At 37.3% G+C, this 24,822-nt stretch overlaps 1 protein-coding gene across 2 annotated transcripts in view; it reads right to left on the reverse strand.

Moving 5' to 3' along the window:
* NSF (N-ethylmaleimide sensitive factor, vesicle fusing ATPase) overlaps window positions 1-24,822 on the reverse strand; it is a 126,797-nt gene that overhangs the window by 16,928 nt on the left and 85,047 nt on the right. For both annotated transcript variants that reach the window (XM_019732985.3, XM_074320757.2), the window contains exons 15-17: window positions 23,404-23,537; window positions 12,905-12,971; window positions 10,586-10,665 (exon numbers count right to left, since the gene is read on the reverse strand). In XM_019732985.3, coding sequence (XP_019588544.1) covers window positions 10,586-10,665; window positions 12,905-12,971; window positions 23,404-23,537 — 281 coding nt within the window. The remainder of the gene's footprint in view (window positions 1-10,585; window positions 10,666-12,904; window positions 12,972-23,403; window positions 23,538-24,822) is intronic.

The raw sequence follows: 24,822 nt of genomic DNA on the forward strand, positions 1-24,822 counted from the left end.
AGAACAGGTTGTCCTTGATTACGAGCCTTTGGAGGGCAGGTACAATGTCTTATTCATAGTTACGTTTTTACGGTGTGGAACAAATGTTTATTAAATGCACATCCTAGTAAAAGCATATATTTCTTAAAGTAATATTTCAGACTTCCCTGTCAAAAGAAATATTTTTGGATGGAAAACAAAGTTCCCATCTCCCTTCCATGAAACTCAATATAATTGTCACCATCTATCTTAGTCAACCTTAGTCACATTGGCATTCAGCTGTGAGAGGTTCAGACTGGAAGCACAGCACCGATCAGAATGCCAGGTGGGTTTCCAAGGACAACTGCAACAGTCATGAGGCGCTGTCACACTTTTACTCTCAGGACCACTGGGTGTCTTACAGACCAGACCTTAAATTAAATCAGCCTCAAAGGAAAAAAATAAGGTTACAAAAATTATTACACAGACAAGCTTAGAGACAAAGGGAGATTCTCTTAACTCTGTTAGTCAAACAGCAAATTAGTTAGAAGGACTGGAATGAAAGAATTCTGACAGTTACTCTACTAAGTTAAAAGTGAAAATAATAGTATACACATTAAGTTTTTATTTTTTCATGATTATAAAGTAATAAACGCTTATTGTAGAAAATTTATAAAATACAGGAAACAATAAAGTTGGAAGAAATCACCAATAATCCTACCATCTAAGACACAGCAGTCTTTAAGATGGGAAATCATAGAACTTCCATTCAGAGTAACATATTTAAGGCCGTGGGGCTAAAGACATTCTAGCAGAGAGAATACTGTCTCAGCACCATTAGCATTTCTCTGATGATTAAAATTTAGGTATTTAATTATGAGTTATCTGAAAATGGTACACACACACACATCTTGTAACTTTCTTGTATTCATTTACTTTTATTTTAAATTTTATTCTTTAAAAAATTTCCTGTTTTATATGTTTTAAAATGAACATCATCTTATAAAATAATAGATGTATTAAAATACTAGTAGGATGAGCTCAATTGTTTTTTACTATTAGGGGTATGTGTTCAAAAAGTCTGGAGGCCATTAATATAAAGGCAGTCACAATAAACAATTTGGCATACTTCTTCCAGTCCTTTTTTCTTTAGAACTTTAAGGTGATTTGATAGTCATGTAGGCACTTGCTGATAAAGACCCAGTTTATATAGATAATATGTCACTACTGTGTTTCCCCAAAAATAAGACCTAGCAGGGCCATCAGCTCTAATGCATCTTTTGGAGCAAAAAATTAATGTAAGACTCAGTCTTATTTTACTACAAGACTGGGTCTAATATAATATAACATAATAAATATAATACCGGGTATAATACTGGGTATAATAAAATAAAATACCGGGTCTTATATTACTTTTTGCTCCAAAAGACTCATTAGAGCTGATGGTCTGCTAGGTGGTATTTTCGGGGAAACACGGTAGCTGGGTGGCCAGAGCGTCTCATCTGATTGCTGCCACCTGGTATTTCTCCGTCCTCCCTTCCCATTATTACTCCTCTTATTCCGGAAACTGGCCCCCTTCTTCCACTTGCTCCAGGGCTGGCCAAGGCAGTGTCTTCAGGAGCAAGATGGCTGGCAGCTAGGAGAAAATAACCAAACTTGCTATGCTCTTTCTTGCCGACATTTCTAGGGCTGATTTCTTCAGCAGTAGCCAGGTGGAGATGAGCCCCTTTGATAGCGGTTGGTTACTTTGTTGGTTTTATATAATTTTGTGTGTGATGACCGAGTCAGAATTTTCTTTGAAGTGAATAATAAACAACAACTGAGTTGTGCTTTGCAGTTTACAAAGAACTACAAAAAATACTTATTTAATTCTCTCAACTTAAATTTTTTTTTTTTTAAAGATTTTACTGGGGAAGGGGAACAGGACTTTATTGGGGAACAATGTGTACTTCCAGGCCTTTTTTTCCAAGTCAAGTTGCTGTCCTTTCAATCTTAGTTGTGGAGGGGCGTGCCGTTCAGCTTCAAGTTTTTGTCCTTTCAGTCTTAGTTGTGGAGGGCGCAGCTCAGCTCCAAGTCCAGTTGCCATTGCTAGTTGCAGGGGGCACAGCCCACCATCCCTTGTGGGAGTCGAACCAGCAACCTTGTGGTTGAGAGGATGCGCTCCAACCAACTGAGCCATCCGGGAGCTCAGCGGCAGCTCAGCTCAAGGTGCCGTCTTCAATCTTAGTTGCAGGGGGCGCTGCCCATCATCCCTTGCGGGACTCAAGGAAGTGAACTGGCAACCTTGTGGTTGAGAGCCCACTGGCCCATGTGGGAATTGAACCAGCAGCCTTCGGAGTTAGGAGCACGGCGCTCTAACTGCCTGAGCCACCAGGCCGGCCCTCAACTTAAATATTTTTATTGTTCCTATTTTACAAATGAGAAAATTGAGTCTCAGAAGTCTTTGAATTCTAATTCCTGTGCTATTTACACTGCCAGTTCTATGTATAGTTAAGAGTCACCATCTTCAAAATATCCATTCAACAAATATTACCATCTACATAATCTAAACAGGTTAAAAAACATAAAGAAAAGAAAGAAAAGGCAGGGCCATACAAACTGTCCAGAGCTCTCCTCGTGAAAAGCACTTTCTATTCCCCAATGTGACGGGTCAGTAGAACTGTCAGGATGAAATTGTGGTTATAGACCAAGTGGTGACCTAAAAAGATCAAAGAAGGCCTGGTTCCATCTTCACTCCAACAACTATCAGGAACATTCATGGATTATTCTGGACCCTTTGTAAGCTTCCTCTTATTGGCTCTTCTTACCCAAATAGCTGTCATGCCATGTAGTATAAGCCCCTAGGAAATCTCCAAAGATCTGTGTACTTTGTTTTGGAGACAGGAAGGTAGGAGAGAAGCTGTGAAACACTACTCTGTTCCACCTTCAGTTAGGAGAAAGCGGAACTTTGGTTAAAAGTAACAGGTGGCTGCAAGGAAAAAGCAAGTAGATGGGCCAGTCTGGAAGCTGAGGACAAGTGTAATGGGTAGTGTCCTCAGGAATCTCACAATGGCCAGAAGCCCTGGCCCTCCCTCTACTGCTTACCCTGTTGAGCTCTTCAATTTATGTCTCTGCTTCATTCTTCCTTTTATAACAGGGATCCCTAATCCCCAGGCCAGAGTATTTGTCTTAGGATTTAGGAAGCTTCTAAATTTCAGCAATGACAGATGGGGAAGCAGGGTGTCCCTCTTTCTTTTTCCAGTGTTACAAATAAGGGACATTGTGCCTTGGCACTCCAAGCTGGAACTCTGAACTCACTTTCCATGAAAATTTGCTATATATAGTAGTTACATGCTTTAGTTTTCCTATCTTACAAGCTAAAGGTTCTGTGGACTATCTAAAGGCACCTCTTCTCTTTAAAACAAAAACAAAAAATAAACAGGCAAATACATTTCCAGTTCCATACAACAGTCTTAACAAAATACTAGCCCCTCTAAGAACTTTGAATCAGCAACAAAATAGGATGAAATAGAATGTTAGGCCCCAAGCAATGGGAATACTCAAATCAATCAGGACAAACATCCATTCCCTTTTTGAAGATCTTGGGATAAGACTCTATAAATCAGTTGTTTACAAATGGCGCTCTCTATGGACAATGGCATATTCCTACTTTTCAGCAACTCCATGCTTTATACCTTCTATCTGTGTAGTCCACAGGTTTACAGAGAACGTCGCTATACATTATCTTAGTTGGCCCTCAAAGGGGTAGGTAAGGCAGGAGGAATTATCTCCATTTCATAGATGAAGAAACAGAAACAAAGGCAGTAAGGGACAGTTCAAGGTTATACAGCCAGACGATGACTGAGCTAAGACTGAAACTCAGGTTTTCTGATTCCAAGTCCAACACAAAGAGTAAGCTCTGTGGAAGACGGTACTCGTAATTAGATTCATGGCACCATGGAATACTATGATACTATAATCAATACTTTTCTAACACTGATATTATGTCACAGTAACATATTTAAGGCAGTGGGGCTAGATATTCTAGCAGACAGAATACTGTCTCAGCACCATTAGCATTTCTCTGATGATTAAAATTTAGGTATTTAATTATGAGTTATCTGAAAATGGTACACACATACACACACACACACATCTTGTAACTTTCTTGTATTCATTAATACCTATTACAGATGTGCTCTACCAAAACAAAACACCCTATTTTGAAAACATGGCTTTTATTCAGCAGATATCTGTAGCAATGTTTTATAAAAGGACTCACCAAATCTCTCTGTTTTTTAATGTATTTGAAATTGTTCTACATCTACATAACAGTCATGTGCCGCTTCACGACGTGGTTATGTTGAGAAAGGTATCGTTAGGCGATTTTGCTGTGGCACGAACGTCACAGAGCACACCTACACCAACCAGACGGCATAGCCCACTACTGTAACTGCATGTGCTATACTCTTATACAACGAGCAGCACAGTATGTATGTGTGTTTACAGCAGCATCACTAGAAACACGAGTAGTATGTTGTGCTACGATGTGACGGCTATGAGGTCACTAGGAAATAGGAATTTTTCAGTTCCATTATAATCTTATGGGACCACTGTGGTATATGTTGTACATCCTTGGCCAAAAAGCTAGGCAGCGCATGACTGTACATGAATTATATATATGTTCGATTTACATAGCACTTTGAGACAATCTACTATACTAAGCAAAGTATACTTATAGAGAATTTTATAAGATGTAGTAGCCATCTCATGCCACTGACTTAATAAACGGGCATCGTTCAGCCATTTTTCAATAAAGAAGTCCAATGCAAAAGTCACCACATCAGTGATTACGATTAATGTGTCTGGCAAAATGACTAAACCTCCTTCCTAAAGTGGTTATATATCTTATTGAGTCATATTGTAGTCATTAGCCAGAGTTAATTTTCAACAGATAGATGGGGAGATACTCATGTTTAGGCCTGCACGGTTTGGAGTCTCTTCCATTATCTACTTACTTCGCTAAAGCAACCCTAAGCCTGAAGAGTTGCTTAATATTACCAAGACTTCCTAACAATATCTCTGAAGTAAGACTGTACTAAGATGTCATATAAGGATCACATAAAAAGCAATCTTGTTTAGAGACTGGTAATGTTAAAGCGAAACCCATGGAGAAACAAGTATGTCTGCCCGAGTTCCCATCAGGAGTTTACTAAGTTTTTTTTTGGTTCACATGTTTAGAGCCCATCCTGGCTCTGATCACTACCTGTTTTTATTAGATAATATTCCCAGGTGCAAGAGCAGTGAGGAAGTTATTTGTTTTCAACAATTTTATACTTTAGCTAAAACTCTGACAACTGGTAGTTAGGTCTGAGTTCTACTTCAGTAATACTGCTGTGAATTTGGAGTGGTCTTCCTTTGTAAAAGCTTGTATTTTCCAAAGAGTTTTCTAACTGGCGTGCTGCATATGAGTTACAGGTGGACTAAGAGAATCAATTCTCGTCGGCCCTCGGGAAGGCTGGGTGGCCCTTGGGCTGGCTGCACCTCTGGCCAGCTGTGAGTGGTGGCCTCACACCTTTACATCCTCAAATGTTACCATTTTCTATACGCCACGATCTGAAAAAGGTTGGGAAGCACTGAACTGAATGAGGATTGGTTCTCCATAAATTATAAGGCTATTCTCTTACATACAGATGAGATCTTCCAGTCTGACTCCCAAAAGTGTTAAGTAAAAGTAGCATTAAGGCAGTCACGCAATGGGCTTAACTACTCTCACACTTGTTGAGGAAACTGGGAAGTCATGTCATTTTACAGCCTGAGGAGTTCCTTTTCAGGTACTTTATTCTGTCTCCCGCACCCCACCCTACAAAAAGAAGGCACCAGAAGAGATCTACGAGGAAAATAACAAAGCCACTGGTGCTGCAGGCTGCGGGAAGATTTACCTGGCCCTGCCGCCTTACTACACTGCTGCTTCCTTGACATTAAGACCAAGGCTTTCAAACTCCTGATCTTGAAAAGCACATTCTCCTCAACTTCCATAAATCTGCAAAACTTGAAAAGAGCCCCAGTGTCATCAAGTAAAAGAGGCGGCTTTAGGGCTCTCACTGGAAGGAGGGGTGTCTTCAAGCCTCTCACGGCTAAGCCGGACATTTCCTAACACTGGACAAATTGTACGTCCAGCTCAGGGAGGGTGAACGGCAGTGGTCTTTTACCCTCCAAGCCAATTGTTAGCTTTTCACAGGAACCAGCAGGGAAGCACATGTGAAACCTCTGTGGTGACGGTGAGCGCCCCCATGCCTTGTGTGACTCTGCATGTAGATGAAGCAGCCTGGGAGCCTCTGAGCTGTGGCTGCCGAGTTCTCAGAGCAGCCCTTTTCTCCGGCGTGGCTCCCTGCTGGGACAGCCCTTTTCAATTTTTCTATCCCCCCTCGATCTCTTCTCCTGCAGAACACAGGGAAACTTGATTGAAATAAAGACCTAGGGAACATGTTTTATTTTCTCCTGTTCAATCCATTTTAGAAAAGCTTTTAATTGGTTTTAAAAAGATGCTAAACAAAATGTGATGATGTTTTTCAGTCTTCATGAACTACCGATACCACTTTTTATACTTTCAAAAGACTAATAAATGAATCATGAAACTAACTCTCCAGCTAAATTTAAAGCAAATCCACTGAATATCAGGTTCATTAAAAATCTATGCATTTACTTAGAAAAATTTTAAATTCAAAGAAAATTATCCTAGTAACTGAAATCTGACTTGAATTTTTAGTCTTACACTGAAAATCCAAGACCAAAGCAATCACAAAGGGAAAAAAGGAAGGCTTGTGAACCAGTTTTAATAAGCCAATTTACAACGAGGGAGAGGTGTGGGGGAGGGGGAAAGTAGAAAAGAGAATATCTTGATACATAACAACATAGTGCCCCCGAAGGGGTTCTTTTATTTGAGCATGTGCACACATGCACACAATTTTTCTGTGTGAAAGCTGGAATTACAACAAATGCAAAATTAAGGATTCTGTGACTGATATGATTACTCTATTGTATATATGTACCATTCCTCTTTTTAAAGAAAAATACCTGTTTTCTTGACAGTGATAGTTTTCTACCAATCTATGCATTTCTACAACATTCAGATTCATATACTTTTAATATTTAATGAAAATATCTAAAAAACATAAATGTTTCTACTCTAAAATGACAAATATTCTTGACACTGGATCAGCCTGAAATTTTCCCAAGAGAATAGAATTGAATTTTAAAAAGCAAGGTGACACAGAGAAAGCATATTTTTATTTCGTTAAATATGTGCCAACAAGAAATATTTCAAACATGAATTTCTTCTGCCACTGATTTACTTATACAGGAAGTCATCTAGCAGCCCAGGTCACAGTCACTAAATGCTGATTAATGACAGGCTGGTATTCTCTTAAAAGAGAATCTCTGCCATTTCCAATCACTAAGGCGACCAGATCTTTTACTTCTTATGTATTCTTATATCCTTCCTTTTCATTCCCAAGAGAAATTCATTCCACATCCCTTTTTAACGATCCAAGTCCTATTTCTAAGACTTCTCCCAAGCTGGGCCAGGGGCCTTGGGAGCTCACTCCTCACTTCTAGCTCTTTATATAATCCCCCTCTCATCATCAAGTAGCTTCTGAAACCACTTTTTTTTTTTGGTAACCATTTTATTGAGATATATTTTTGTATAACACACAACTTACTGTTTTGAAGTGTACGATTCAATGGTTTTTAGTATATTCACAGAGATGTGCGCTCATCACCACAATCAATTGTAAAATATTTTCACCACACAAAAAAGAAACCTCATACCAATTAGCAGTCACCTTTCATTCTCCCTATGTACCCCTCCCAATCCAAAGTAACCACTCACAAATCTACTTTCTGTTCCTACAGATTTGCCAATTCTGGGCATTTCATATAAATGGAATGACACAACATGTAGTTTTTTGTGACTGGCTTCTTTCGCTTAGCATGTTTTCAAGGTTCATCCAAGTTATGGCATGTATCAGTACTCATTTCTTTTTATTGCCGAATAATATTCCATTGTATGTATATACCACATTTTATTTCATTGGATGAACATCTGGGTGGGTTCCACTTCTTGGCTATTATGAATAATGCTGCTATGAACATTCAGGTACAAGCTTTTGGGTAAGCATATGTTTTCACTTCTTTTGGGTATATACTTAGAATTGTGGGGACATATGGTAACTAGCTTCAACCCGCTGAGGAACTGCTAGATTGTTTCCAAAGGCTGCATGATTTTTATACTGTCACCAGCAGTGCACAAGGGTTCCAATTTCTCCCTATGCATGCTAACACTTATTATTATCTGACTTTTGATTATAGCCATCTAGTGGGTATGAAGTGGTATCTCATTGTGGCTTTGATTTGCATTTTCCTGATGGCTAATGATGTTGAGTATCTTTTCATGTGCTTATTGACCATTTGAACTTTACTTAGTTTTGAATCTTATCACTTTAGTCATACCTTGCCAAATAATACAAGCCACAGTTAAACAGTTAATCCTACTAAAATGACACTCAAAAATATATTGTTTCGTATAAATGATATATATATATATAGTTGAATACATTATTCATGAAGTGCATATGTATAAACCTGTATCAGATGTTGTAAGGTTCAAAAGCATGAGATAATGTTCTCCTCAAGTCTTACAATGATTTTTACAAAATAGGAATTTATTCCTAAGTGTTTAATCAAAATGTTGCAGGTCATTTGTTAATATGTTGTTTATTTCTATTAGCATCTATTTTAGATTACACATAATTCTCAGGTAGGGGATGTCTCTCTGTTTAAATCAATGTGTACAGTACTTAACAATGTAAAGGCAGGCAGTTTGAAAAATACCACTGAAAAATTATTCTTTCCTCTCCTAAGTGACTTTTAGCATAAATTCTTTTTATGTGGAAAAAAAAAAAAAGAAAAAAATATATATCTGTTAAGAAATAAATTTAAATGCCTGGAAAGTCTCCCAATCTAATAATTTTTAAAATGCAGATTTCATGAAAAAGGATTTTTTGGTATGTGATTTATTTATGTATGTAGGTATGCATGTATGTATGCGTGTATGTGTGTTTTTCCAGGACCCATCAGCTCCAAGTCAAGTAGCTGTTTCAATCTAGTTGTGGAAGATGCAGCTAACAGTGGCCCATGCAGGTATTGAACTGGCAACCTTGTTAAGAGTACCACACACTTAAGGGGGATCAAATATATGGTGATGGAAAGAGAACTGACTCTGGGTGGTGAACACACAATGGGATTTATAGATGATGTAATACAGAATTGTACACCTGAAATCTATGTAATTTTACTAACAATTGTCACCCCAATAAATTTTAAAAATAAATTAAAAAAAAAAAAAAAGAGTACCACGCACTAACCATCTGAGCTAACCAGCTGCCCTGGTATGTGATATATTTAAATACTGGGGTTATTTTTGTTCTAGCAACTTTAGATATATCTATTTACGTATTTATTGAAGGAATCAGAGAAAGGAAAAATATACTCACTTCACTTCTCTAACTTCAGCCTTAGTATAAGCTAAAATTCCAATTACTGGGAATGATAGTTTATGGAAATAGGATTTAAAAAATCCTTTCACAACACTTATACGTAATAAAATTTCAAGGTTGTTATAGGTTATGTTTCTTTTCACTATTCCAGAAATTAAAAACAAACAAAAAACCCCTAGAAAATCAAGACAAATCCTTTCCTTAAGGTCTAACACACAGACACACACACAGACACACACACAGACACACACACACACACACACACACACACACACACATTTAACTATTAAATCACCAGCTCAATATTAAATATTTTCCATAGAGCTTAGTTTATATGTCTAACTTCGAATATATTTCCATATAGACATTAAGATGTTTTGCAAGTTAGTACTTAATCCTTTTGTATCTGCTTTTGATTGGCATTTCTTCGAGGTAATAGCATGTAGAATCAATCAAGAGAATTTGTGTCTTCTGTCATAGCCAAACATGCTCTGGCAGCCTCTACATAATTAACATATTTAACCATCCCTCTTAGGTTAGTTTTAAATGTGTTAACCTATCAAAGTCACCAGTCTCCAATCACCACATCAGTAAAAATGCAACCATATGAACCAAGATATTGGTTATAAACTCACTCCTCAAATATGCTACATGCCACAAGAGAAATAACTGAAATTCACCTGTCAAAATTAAAAAAAACAAACCGTCTGCCTATAGGAATTAATTTCCTCAAATACAAATTCTTAGAAAACCTATGAAATGATATGAAACAAATGGGAACATGTATTTAATCCCTTCTATATTAATATCATGATCTCTCATAGGAGATGAAGTGGGGACAGGATGTGTATGTAATATGATGGGGAACTCACAAAACAAAACTAATTGAAGCTATGGGATCTTGAGAGCTTCAAGAAAAACACTGAAGAACTTTTCTGACTGTTAAGAAAATCATTTACGTTAACACAGAAGGCGAGACTAGATGACCTTCAAAATCCATCAACAGAATGCTGTATGTTTATTTAAAGAGAGTGCACCAATATATGGAATTTACCAGAAAAACTGTGAAAATGTTCCTTTATTATTTTTACCTGAGGAGGAGCCTTTTTCAGCAACACAAGAAGAGCCTGTAACACCAAGTTAGAAAATCGAGGGCCAATAGGGACATAATCTGGAAGAGAAACATTGCTATGTTTAGGGATCAGTACATATATGCACATATTCCAAACATTCAGATTTTTCTACCCTGTTTCCCCAAATATAAGAGCAAAAATTAATATAAGACCCGGTCTTATATTATATTATATAAGACCCGGTCTTATATTATATAAGACTCAGTCTTATATTACAGTAAAATAAGACCCGGTCTTATATTAATTTTTGCTCCAAAAGGCACATTAGAGCTGATTGTCTGGCTAGGTCTTATTTTTGGGGAAACATGGTACATCAAGAGAAAACTCAGCCCAACAGCCATGCAACTAATGGTAATAAGAAAAAATATCTCTGATAACTTGAATGTTTAAAATATTATTTAAGAACTCTTACCAGTAAATTTTTAAAAAATAGCTTCTACATATACATTTTGAGTTCATACAGACATCTTTGTCTGCTATTCAGAGAAAGTTTGTTTTTTTTAAAGAGGGTAAAAACCTCCAGGTGTGTTTATGAAGCATTTCCAAGGAATTGCTGCAAACCATGGCAATACAGTAAGTACACAGGCAACAAAACACCATGCTAGAAAATGGTTAGAGGGGAAAATGGTAAGTAAGGGACTTAATTATAACTGAAAAGATGGTAGAGCCACTAAGATTGGTCCTCAGGTGGTGAAGAACAAAGAATTTACTAAGAGAACTTTCCACCTGTTAAATTTCTACCAACCCTTGAAGATTTAGCACAAATGCCACCTCCTTAGCTTTCTCTGCACATTGCATATGCACCCTTGCCCTGTGCTTACAGCTACCTTCAGGCACCAGCCCTCTGAAGTCAAAAGTTATCCTTCCCTTTTCTGATTATCCAGAACAATGGCACACTCTACTCTGCATTAAGTTTTGCCAATATATGTTATAACAACAGACAGCATCTTACCTATTTTTCTGAGACCCTAATAATTCTAACACAGTCAGGCTCAGCAAATGCTTGTTGAATAAATGAACAAACACGCACAGATAACTATTCATACAAGTGAAAATATACTTCGAGGGCACACATTCCTGACATAGTAGTGTTGCTATGACCACACATCTCAATTGTGTTTAGATAAAGGAATTCACACAGAGCTATGAGTATGTGCCTAAAAGCTTTTAAAGAAATAATCCTATAAACTGGGCTGAAATGTATCAAAAATAGCAGACCAAAAACCCAGGTCACTAGACAAAACTCTCAATTTAAGACCTCACAGATATACCTGCTTTGTTAAGAACAAACAGTGCCTTAGGAAATAGAAAAAATAACAGAGGGCCTAAAGCAAGTCTGAAAATCATGGGAAAAACATAGTCAGAACAGTTAACTTGAAATCATTACTACAACATTATGGATAGCTCAAGGAAGAAGGGATGGGATTCACCAGGTGTTGGGTAGTATTTTCAGAGGTTTATTAAGTCACCAGGTGGGTTCAATTTCAACACAGTTTATTACAACATCCTGTGCTACTGTTATTAAGTTGATTCCAGATTTATCTAATTTTTGCAATGAAATAGAATGTAAGAGTAACAACACTTTTCTGGCATTTCCTTGTAGATTAAATCTTATGAGTTGAGTGCAGGGGCTGTCTTATCCATCTTTGTGTCCTGTAGGAGTGTACTTAAACTTAGGAAATGTTTAATAAATATTTTTTAAAAATCACTGTAAAACACTTTTAACTTTCAGAATGTTTTCAATATTATCACCCCATTTTTGTCTTCACAATTACTCAATGGGGTAAGTAAGGAAGAGAACAGAGTCTCTTTTATAAGAGTAGAAACTAAGGTACAAGGAGCTTGCAGCTTCTGCCCCAAGTGTTACCGCACTCCAATCATAAATCTTTCTTTCATTAGTTTTGTCAAAGTTCATAAGTGGAACCTCTGAGCTTCAGAGGTACTAAATAGCAAATCTACCCATTATCAAAAATTACTAATCATTTATTATGGGCAGGGAACTCCATAGAAGATACAAACTAATATGAGGCAGGAGTCCTTACAAGAAAGCAGTTTATAATAGAGTTACAGTCATATTTAATAGAGTTAAGGCATATTTAACACGAATACCACCATTGACTAGAGAGATAAGAGATAATGTTATATTTCCGTATAAGACAAAGAAAGGTATTTCTATTGCTTTATAGTTTGTAAATACCCATTATTTTTCTCTTGTGATTGGTGAGACATGAGTTGTAATGTGGCAAAGACAGTACAATGGCAAACGTTATGACTCACCAAGCAGTCTCTCAATGTCATCCACGACTACACAACTGAGCTGGGACTTGTACGCATCATCAAAGATCTGGAAGAAAGCAAAGCCATTTGTTACCGCACTGCTTTCCATAACTATGACAATTTCCCAGAAGATAAAATTTAGTTAATTCTTGAGCAATATCTAAACAAAGCAGAGTAAAACACCAATATTTCAGACTATACTAAATTAGAATTTAATAGACAAAGCAGTTATCATCTTGCCCAAGACGATACAATTGGATCACGGCTGTGTCATACCTGGGATGCTGAAAAACAGCTGGTCATTAATCAACTGACAAATCCCATCAAGTTTGTCACAAAGGTCTCTCCTATCTATATCAGGAGCATGACATCAGTGTTGTGACTCAAGAGCTACATGAAGCCACAAGGGAAATGTAAAATAAAATTGGATGTTATTTTATTATCTGTAAGAATTGTGGCCCTGTTAAGCAAGAATAACATTCAAACAGCAGAAGCTGTCAACTCAAATCAGACCATAATGGTCAAAGTGTTTGCAAAAGCATTAAAGTTGGGCATAAAGGATCAGACAGATCTGGTTCTATCTTTAGAATCAGACAAAAGATAACAGTACATTGTCTTATGACAGCCAAAGACATGGAAATTAAACCTAGCAGTGAAGGAAGTTCTTATGTCCTGATAAGGAGGTAGCAGTTTCAAGCCAGACAGAAGAATCAATGTATGTATAAGTTGACTATACGTGCTCAAGGCCTTGAGACCAGCCTTTTTGTAAATGTTGAGGGTTCCTTTTCCAGTGACTATAATTGGGGCTCAGTGCATCCCATTGGTGTCATCAGTAAGAATTTCCTGCATCCCAGTCCAATCTCTGGTTGATATGTAACATCAACCAAGATGGTAACCACCCCTCCCCCATCTCGCTTGTGGGGCATAAGGTTCCTTAGTAGGCATCTTTTAACTACAGAAGATTAAAACTTAGGTAGAGAAATAAAGTAAATCAAACCTACAATATCAGTATTTTCATACAAAGTTTAAAGACAACCTGTGTATGCTTGGTCTTTAAAGTATTTGTAACAATTCAAAAATTTTACCATATTAGAGTAATAGATTAGCCTTGCTCGTTCAATTTAAAATACTCAATTGAATAATTAATTTTATGTTGGAAGGTAAAAGATAATGTCAATAGCCTTGAAAATGGTAAGGATAATCTAAGATTAACCATATTTCATATTATGTTTTAATTTATTACTAAATAAATATACTTATGTATTTACTTTGAAACTTGGAATGTTTTGTTTGTTAAACAACTGAAGTGCTGCAAAGAGAAAATAAAATATTTTGTATGTGTAAATACAGTTTAAGATAGTTAAAGAAATTTAATTAAATTGTAAAACGGACAACAAATTTTACTAGACTTACAAATAGAATAAGCAATGTAAGTGGACTTTTTTAAAGTTTAAGTTTTCTTTTTGTGTTGAAAAACTAGGTCTTAAATGATATAATTTTGATATATTGACTTTTAATTTTTTAGACTTCAAATTAGCTGCACATGGACTTACTTTTTTGGCCTTTCTCAAAAGTCACCTTCAAAGGTGCAAAAAAAACCCCCAAACCCCACAAAAACAACAGCAACACAAAACAACTCACACTGACAATCTAGATGGTACGTTCCTCCCCAGCTAACTATGTTCTGTAAGGGAGGCACTGTCTCCTCACTACTGTTTTCAGGGTCTGATACCTCACTGCTGCTTAATCCATGTCTGCTGCACACATGCATAAGGGAAAGCATGCTTCAAGAATGGCTCTGCTGCTTCCCTCTGCACCACTCCCTTTACCTCGGAGTCACCCTCCCACACTGTGTCACCATCCCATTTACCCTTCCATCCTTAGCTGTCTGTCTTCCCAATGGATTGTGAGGTCCCTGTCAGCTCCAGTCCCCAGCACAGCACAATAGTTAGTAATGATACTTGCTCAATGGAGTCAGTGGTTGAAACCATACAAGTTCTAACTCCACCTTGCCATGGGTCACTTGTCTCTCTTCTCCTTTGGCACAGCATTTTGTATTTTGTGTATGTGCTATGGATGCATGGTATTTTTCTGGGTATTATACTAGAACTGTAAGCCTCTGGAGGCAAGTGCTCTTAACGATCTCTGTATCCTCTTCACTTAGTATAATGCCTTTCCAGAAAATAATCAATAAATGTTTACTGCAAGAATAAATTTAAGCATGTATATTCAAGTAGAAACATCGAGGAAGTAGTTGGAGATGGCCCTGAGGATGATGAGGATGAAAGCACCCTCAGGGGCATGACTGCTGAAACCACGAGAGGGAATGAGATCTCCAAGAAGAAATGGTAGAGGCAGAAGAATACAAGGCTAAGGGCTGAATCTTGGAGTGTTGCTCTATTCAGTCATTCAACAAATGTGTTTTAAATTCCTACTGTGTGTCAAACATTAATGAAGGCAGTAGAGAGTAATAAATAAGACAAATATGACCCTACCTTCACAAAACTTAGAGTGGTGGAAGCAGGTGACATGTAACTACAATGAGCGTGACATAAAGCTAGAGGAAATACATAATGATTGGTGGTATTGAGCAAGGGAGCTGTGGTGGTCATGGGGGGGTCCCCATAAACATCCTGGTTCTCTTTCTGGCATGTTAGAGGACTGTACTTCTTTACTCTCTCCTAAGTATGATTATGGGGCTTACTTTGGTTACTGACATGTGAGGAAAATGTATCACTTTCAGAAAGAAGCTTTAAGAGCCACTAAAGCCACTTATGTTTCGCCATATTCCCTTTATCCTGCCTTGGCTATTATGGAATCACATGTGGGATGGAGCCTCCACTATCTATTACCCTGAGTCTCTGAGAAACTACAAGGAGCAGAGTTGTCTCTCTGAGCCATGAGGGACAGGTACTGGGAGCAAGAAACAAACTGTTGTGTTAAGCCACTGAGATTTGGGGGTTGCTCGTTATTGCAGCGTAACTTAGCCTATCCTGACTGACAGAGGCTGATGGAGTCAACGCTACACTCCTAAATTTAGGAAGTGACATTTAAGTTGAGACCTGAGGACAAACAACCAGTAGAAGACAGCAAAGAAAGTGGTCTAAGCAGAGCATACTGAATATTAGGAGGCACAGAGGTGAGAAAATTCAAGAGCACTGCAGAAACTGACATGTAGTCAACAAGAATGAAAATGAAGAGGTGGCAGTGTTGGTGTGGTGTGTGTGGGGAATGGTGGGTGAGAGATGAAGCAGAAGAGAAGTGAAAGAGACAATGGAAAAGACTGGAAGCTGTTCCACTGTGGTTCTTTGCTATTTTTTGAAGACTGGACCGATACAACAGTCAAAGTAATCTTATAAACTCAGGTGAGTTAAAGAGTCACTGAAAATAATGCTTTGTTCTTCAAAATATTTTTCAGAATTCTATTAAAGGCTCTGATGCAGTACATAATTCTGTCTGTTGAGCTGTAATATGGATCAGAGCCACAGGGACCCGGGACCCTACTTTCTACACTTTTCCTGAATCAGCACTTCTCCCTTCTTAAAAACAGTATAGAGTTTACACAGCTACAGGGACCTTACTAAGGACACTGCTTGGGTCTAAACTGATGATAAATTGCTATGTAGTCTCATCAACTTATCTCAGATATTGTGATTCATGAAGCATTACAAATCACTGGACAGTTGACTGCATGGGCTACCTATGACATCTCAGAAAAAAAATACCTACAGCAGTCATTTAATGTTTTTTTACAGACTGCTCTTAATGTACTAATTACTATCACTGGGAGAGGAGTAATCACAGGTAACTCTTAACAACATACTAACCATGACCAAGGCAATGCAATTCCAGTTGTAACTTGACCAGTTTCAGTGGACCAGTCAACTGAAACTTCTTTGGGGAGCAACTCTGCTCTAATTTAAATATACACACCCCTTTTACCTCTTACACATTCTTTGCCTTATCCTGTCACAAGTGCAATACAAGGTCATCACTCTCCTGCTGGATTCATGTTTTCTGCCTCATCTCCTCAGCCCCTTCCATTCTTGGCATCCTGGCCTAGGCCCAGGGAACTGTTTACTAAGAAGATACTCAGATTCGACAGGCAAATACATAGGAGTAGGTGCCAGACTAAAATCTAAGTGAGGTATTTACAGACTAAGCCGGGACATTCTACCACAACTTAGGTAGATGAACCTGAAAAGGGTAAGTACTAGAAGGAAGGATGAAAAAAACAAACAAACAAAAAAAACCGTACAATTGTTCAAACTACCCCTATTAGAAAACTGCAAGTGAAGTGCAAACTTCCCATCAGTCACAGCACACATGCCGTGCCTGCTCTAGATCAAATGACGCCAGTGCAACAGTTAGCCGGGTGGGCTGACGCTGTGGCTAACGCGGCTAAATCTTACAGGCTCTTTAAAAAATTAATTTAAGTTCTGATCCTCTCATTTAGTAAGATGAAAGTATGATGCTCAAGCCTTTTCTTGCTGGAGAGGTTATCAGTAGGGGATCATGTAAGTTATCATGCAAACCAGGACACTTGAAAGGGGGGAACTGTTAATAAACTTGCTGGAACAACAGGTAAAAACCAGGATTGCTCAAAGCAAATTGGAGTGTATGATCATCCTAGTTTTATCAGGGAGTTTCCTGTAGAGCAGGTAAAATTGTCAGCACACACACACACACGCACACACACACGTACACATACGTACGTGTGTGTGTATGTATGTATATATACCTAGCCTTAATGTCGGGTGAGAAGTCTGAAAGAGAAGGCTAAAGGAAAAGAATGGGAAGAGCTGAAGAAAGAAAAAGTGTGAAAACGAGTGGCATCAGCCACCATGGAACTACTGAAGACTGTTCTGTAAGATGAAGAGCATCTCTAGAAAACACAGAATGCCATAGTCTATTTCTAGCTGTGAACATAAGGAGACTGCCATCCTCAAATTCTCTCTTATGTGCAAAGGTGGGTGGTGGGTCATACAAGGTGACTTAGAATGTGAGGAGCCTGGGCTTGCGGCAGGAGCAGCCTGGCTGCAGGAAAAGGAGGTCTGGGCTTCCTCACACACAGGGGTGAAGGGCAGTCTGAATGTGGTCCTCGGGGACACTGCAAACTCCCTAGGCACACAGCCCACTGCTGGAATCTGCAGACAAACTGGGAGACACCTGTGTGCAGGGGAGGGGCAGCAGCTGCAGACGCTGGAGTCTGTATGAATACAAATGGAACATGCCAGCAGCAGCCCCATGTTAATCCCAGCCGTTCAGAATCACAAACCACAGCAAAGTGTGTTCTAAGCAGATTCTGTCCTCCATTTTATATAAACTCTTCAGTTCTCTGAGGTAAGTGAAGCCAAATTCTCTGCTTCTTTTGAGGCTGAAAGAGTTCATCTCAGTTCTGAGGTGGTTGGCGTGAACTACCTAATTAGTAGGAATCTGATGACAGTCGGAATCCGATGACTTAAAAATCCCCAGTGTAGTAAGTCTGTCAACAATTAGTTGAAAGTATACTCTAATCGTATTTGGTAGCATATAAAAACGTAAATGAGCAAATTCAAATCGGTGCTATCAGTAATAATCTCCAGTTTCTAAAAATAACTTGGGAGTACACCAAGCAAACATTAGCTGTCTTCTAATGAAACTGCCTCAGGAAGTGGACCTAAACTTCTGGCAAAGCACTAAAGCTTCCTGGAATGACCTTATTTGTTCTCCCTGCTTTTCAGGAAAAATTCTAACATTTTCACATAACACGAGCCACACAGAATGAGGTATTCTTAATGGTATGAAAAGTCACAAGGTCTGAAAGTTCTACTAAAGATCTGCAGCATCCTCCTTTGTGTGCCAAACAGATGCAACCGCCAAAAGACAAAGTGCGTGAAACAAAACAACAACAAGCGCCCGCCCCCCCAGCCATCCAGGGACCCGTAGTCACTTCCGGAGTGTCCACTTCTCTCAGTTAATACATGCACAAACTTCAACAAATCAGCTACATGATATATTAGGATGTTAACCCAAAACATCCAAATTCTGTTGCTTAGTAACTGCTGTCAAAAGATCCAATTTCCAGCTCTGCTCTTTGTATGGACTAAACCATGAAAAGAGGAGGATTAGGCACCATGATTCTGTTCTGTGCACACTACAATTTGCAGTGGGATTTACAGGAGGATATTCAAAGAAGATTATTTCTTTCTTGCAAAGCTAGTGGAAAGGAAAATTTCTTCCACTAATTTTCAGTCCTTTAAAAACAAGACTATATTATGTTATCAATGGGTATAGTTTTATAAATCACTGATATTTTTACTTAATTTTATTCAAACAATTTAGTCACATCAGATTGTTCATCTCAGTACTGACTGTGCACTCAGAAAGCATCAAGATTAAATAATTAGTTAACATCAAATTCTACTGCTTTCTTTTGTTTATTTAATGCCACTAATAGAACTAGTAAAACAGATTTCTAAAAAGGTATAGATGCAAAAACGGATAATGAAATTAAAATTTTAAAATAGAATGAAATTGGGGAAATAAACATAAATGGGGGAAAAAAGTTAGATCTGCGAATACTTCAAATATCTCATGGAACATACAGTACTGCCCCCCAGAATGTGAGGATAATACCTCATACAGACTTTGGCAGTATTGAGGAGTTTATGTATGGAGAAAGGACTTATTAAGCAAATTAAGAGAAGCACAAGGTGAATTTTAAATCAATTGAGAATAAACTAGTCTTATTTTTTTAACACTGTCCACAGGCGAACAAAAAGCAGTAACTTAATTACAATGAAATCTTAGATAGTATTTCAAGCAAACCTAATGACCCTCTCTACTGACAAAAACTCTTACCTCTGGGTTTAAGTAATAAAATTGTATACAAATATATCCTATGAATTAACTATCCAGACCACCCCGCTTTAACAAATATTAATGTTTTATTATTAATATATTTCTGAGTTTCACAAACTATTGCCATTGCAAAACACTTTTAAAAATCATTAAAATTGAGCATTTAGTCGTTAAAATGTAGCTGAAAAAATAATTAAATGCCAATCTTTTACCTATGAAATTGGCAAACACATATTTTAATAACATCAAGTGGGGGTGAGATTCAAAGAAACTGATGTTCTCATATGATGGGGCTGCTAGTGTAAATTGGCACAACTTTCCGACGAGGTGGGCTCCTATACATCATTAGCATTCTGACATAAAAGTTTTGACAGCAATACTGTCAAAAATCTTTAAAATATTCATATTTTTACCTTAGCAATACTGATTCTGAGAATTTATCTTAAGGAAATAACCAAACGTGTGTACAACGTTAAGTAAAAATAAACACTTTACTAAGCATATAGTATATCCCAAGGCACTGTACGATACTTTACATAAATTACCATTTAATTTAATTCTTGTAATAACCCTATGAGGTAGCTATCAATATTATCTTAATTTTATAAATGAGGAAACAGAGGTTTATAGGTTAAGTGACTATAGCAGCTGGTAAATATGGTGGAGCTGGGATTCAAATTCTATTTGAAACCTAAGTTCAAGTTATCAGCCAGTAAAATATAATGCTACTCTAAGAAAAATCTATTAAGAAAATGGGGGCAGTAATTTCCCTGGTTTGGTAGTTCTACAGATTATTATTTATAATTGTGAAAAAAATCTGGAAACAACCTAAATGTTCAACAAAAAGGGAATGTTTAAATGGATATTATGTAGCTATTAATTTAATATAATATTCAGATAAATTTTAATGACATTGAAAAAAGTTCATAATATATTAAGTGGAAAAAGGATTAAAAAGGATTAAAACAGTATGTCCAATGTGATCCCCAGTATGTGTGTAGAAGAAAACTGAAGGACAAATATGCACTCATTTTTATTTTCTCCTATGTTCTTTTCTACATTTTCTAAATCATTTTTGTAATTAGGGAAAGCTATATTTGGGGGTGGGGTGGAGAAAAGCACTTATAAGGAAAGAACTATCCTCTCCAGAATTATAAAAAAATTATAAATTATTTGTTCTCTGAAAAAATAATTAAAGCATCTTTTTTCCATCCTCACACTGAAAAAGAAGGGAAGAGAACAGTGTGGGGAGGTAGACTAAAACTACTACAGAATGGCATTTATATTTCATTTTCAAAAGCAACCTGGAGGACTTAGCACCTTTAGACTGGTTTGAGCCCTAAGGCTTTTGTCAACCCATCATTAGGCAACAATGTGAAAATTCTCCGCAGGGAAAGATTTTGCAACATTTCTAATGTAGTTCTAAGACACCTATGCTTCATTCTGTTCTGTTCTGTACTTTAGTTACAAGGAATAATATTATTTCCCCAAGGAAACCCAAAAAGTATTTAATTAATTTATTATATATGTGTATATATGTATTTATTATACTGCTGAAACAGAAATAACTTTTGTAAATTTAAGGATGCATGGATGATCCAGACAGTGAATCACGAATCGAAACAATTTTGAATAAGCTTGTATAGACACTTATTTTCATATTCCTTAGCCTTCCACTCATTTAAAACTCTGCCTTGAAAGGCTTCAACAATTTAAAGATTAAATCATAAGTTATTAAGCCATTAATTTAACCATTTAAGCCTCTAAAATCAGCACATATTACCTTCCCCCCTCAAGTCAATTTGCAAGAGATTAAAATAATAAAAATGATAATATCTCACACTTACAAAGCAGCTTTGATCTGCAGGAGCCTAAAGTACTTTTTAAAAACTTTATAGAAAAGCTCGGACCATCCACCCACATCTCAAAGTACATCTAAGGCAGACGTTGGCAGCTGGTGAAAAGTAATGGAGTAATTTACCATCTGCACAGAAGATGACTACTTTTGAACAAGTATGAGGAATAGACTGAGTTAGAAAAATGCCAACAGAATTAGCTGTTCAATTAAATGGTAAGTTCAATGGCCACAGATTCCAAGGCCTATTACGGTATTTAAATTTTCACCAGAGGAAGTGGCTTAGGGGTTCCCTTTAGAAGGGAAAAAACAAAGAAAACTAACCCCTATCTACATTAGGGAAGTTATCAGCCCTGGTGATTCTGTCCAGAGTTTCTCAAGGAGAGATACCACGGGTTTCACCTTAGACACAGAATAAACTGATTATGATATTTAAGTTCTTTTTGTGTCTGGCAACATTTCCCTCTCTTTCATACTCAATTTCAAAGAGCCTTATATGGAGTATTTATCTTGACATTTCAGTGTGTAGGGCTGGAATCCTGCTCCAAGCTCTGCCTCCTCCGTTCATTTCAAGCGTCCTACACAAATAATTTCCTGCCACCTGCACAAACAAGAGACTAACTTTTCAAACATATCTTTTTGAAGCCTGCTTCTTTTTAAATATTACTTTCCTCTTCAGTCTCTTCTCTGAAGAAAAACGGAAGTAATTCTATCCTACATCTTTATAAAGAAAGGGCCTCTGAGGACGGTAAAAGAACACCTGAGCTGTCTTCATGAGGTAGCACTCCGATTCTCAAGATTCTTTTCCCTGATTCTGATTTTTCAACATCTCTTTAACTTTTTGTCAGTTCTTACCTATAAAAGATCGAGCATGGAAGAAAAGGATTTTAAGTAAAGAAATACTCAGACTAGATACAAAATAATGTTTCTTCACTGTCTGGGAGTATACAGGATCAGAATACCAATGGAAACACTGGCTACCAAGTGAGCTGAAACAGCCATTAAGAGTCTTCATCATTGATTATTATTATTTTTTTTTTTTTTAAGGAGTAGCCACCTACTATCTCAGAGGACTTATACAGCACTTGCTTGAATGTATGAGAGATGCACCAGATGATCTTAAGAGTCCTTTCAGCTCTGGGATTCTTTTCTATGCTGTTCTAACTTTCACTGATAGTTCAAAGCGGCCATATTGAGAAGATGACAAATGGCACCTGGATAAAGGAAGCAGGAGGAAGACGACATTAAGCTGTCAAGCAGACTCTGATTATTATCTAATATAGCACCATCCTTTTGTAGGGAGGTTTGAAAATATCTTTCCAATGATATACCTCTGTATACGGTCAACTTAACTGACTCCTAACAGTATGACTTTGTACACTGAGAGAAGAACTTGAAAAAAATCTTAAATGTATTTGTTTCACTCTTAACTATGATATTTCTTTCAATCAAGTCAGTACAGATTTAAAAAATGAAAATTAATCATACTATGTACTAAACAAAACATAATTTGGCAGATAAAAGTACTCTAATAAAAATGCGTTGTAAAGTTAAACATATCTAAAATAGTTGCTGTTCTCCCCCAAAATTCTGCTGATAATTTAGTTCCACTTGAGAAGAACATTAGTTGCTATGGTTTTTCTGTGTGTGTGTGTGTGTGTGTGTGTGTACATATATGTATGTATGTGTGTATATATGTATACACACACATAAACACAAAGATAGATATATATATGCACGTGTGTATGCACATACACACCAAAGAGATAGGAAATTAAAATGAAAGTAAAAATTTTGATACCTTCTTCATGGCCTGACACTTGGCTGTTTCAGAAAAGCCAATCATCTTATCAGGAGAACAGATCTTGATGAAGGGGAAGTTGGATTCCTCTGAAATCTTTGCAGCTAAAGCAGTCTTCCCACTGTGAGGAGGGCCTGCATAAAGACATGAGCACGTCAGGGGAAAAAAGCCAACCTAAGCAAAGGGGAAGCAAACAAGTTGAAACTTTTATCCACAATGTACTGAGGTCTCAACTAGTTAGTTGCTCATTAACATTTCCTGACACAATTTCATGGCAGACATGTTTTCTTTTATTTATTAGCAACGAAACTTAATGAACTGATTAGCATTTCTCAAAAGTATGATGAAATACATTCTTTCTTTCTTTCTCACATAGCCTTAATCTTTCAAACTTCTGGATAAATATATAAAATGCAAGGGTTTGGCTTCTTTAAAAAAAGTGCATTCAAACACATATCAGTATTTATGTTATGACCATGTTTCCCCGAAAATAAGACTTAGCTAGACAATCAGCTCTAATGCGTCTTTTGGAGGAAAAATTAATATAAGACCTGGTATTATATTATATTATACCTGGTATTATATTTATTATATTATATTATACCATATTATAATTATATTATTAAGACCCGGTCTTATATTATAGTAAAATAAGACCAGGTCTTATATTAATTTTTGCTCCAAAAGATGCATTAGAGCCAATTGTCCGGCTAGGTCTTATTTTCGGGGAAACACAGTAGCTCTATCAAGTCATTTGTCTAACAAAAAAATACAATCTTAGGAAATGATGTTGGAGACAGGGAAAAACTGCCTTATTAGAAGCAAATGTGACTTAAAAAGCTAGAATTCTAAAGACGCAGGCTTCCTCATAAAGGCAACCCATATCTACAAACTTACCTGTATTCAGACAGCTCTTCCTCTTCCCTTCTGTGTAATGGAAAATGTATCCCTCTTCCACCCATAAACCAACCAATTCTTCCTTCTCATCTTCTCAGAAACCTGACATTATTGATAGTACCCTGTATGTTCCATCTCTTCCTCCTCCCTGAAGCCTTTTCAATAGCATTTAAACATGCTCTCACCTACCTAACAATTTAATAAACCAAAAAACTCTTTCTGGACTTCACAGCCCTCAACGCGACTCTTTCTTCTCCTCTCAAAATGGAACTACCCTATGTGATTATCTATGCTGGCTGCCTTCACTGCTTAAAACCCTACAGTGGCTTTCCTTGCCCCTCAGATGGAGTCTAAACCTTTAACATGGTCTACACATCTTTGCACGAACTGGCTCCTGTCTACTTCTTCAGTCTCATGTCTAGCCAATGTCCCTTTCTATTTCAGTCTCCTTCCTGCCCAGGGCTTTTCCACATGCTGCTCCCTCTTCCTAGAACATCTTCCCGGATTAGGCTATCTGGCCAG

Source organism: Rhinolophus sinicus, chromosome 12, assembly GCF_057876585.1.
Source record: "Rhinolophus sinicus isolate RSI-liver-muscle chromosome 12, RSI-T2T, whole genome shotgun sequence".
In the NCBI taxonomy this organism is placed as follows: Eukaryota; Metazoa; Chordata; class Mammalia; order Chiroptera; family Rhinolophidae; genus Rhinolophus; species Rhinolophus sinicus.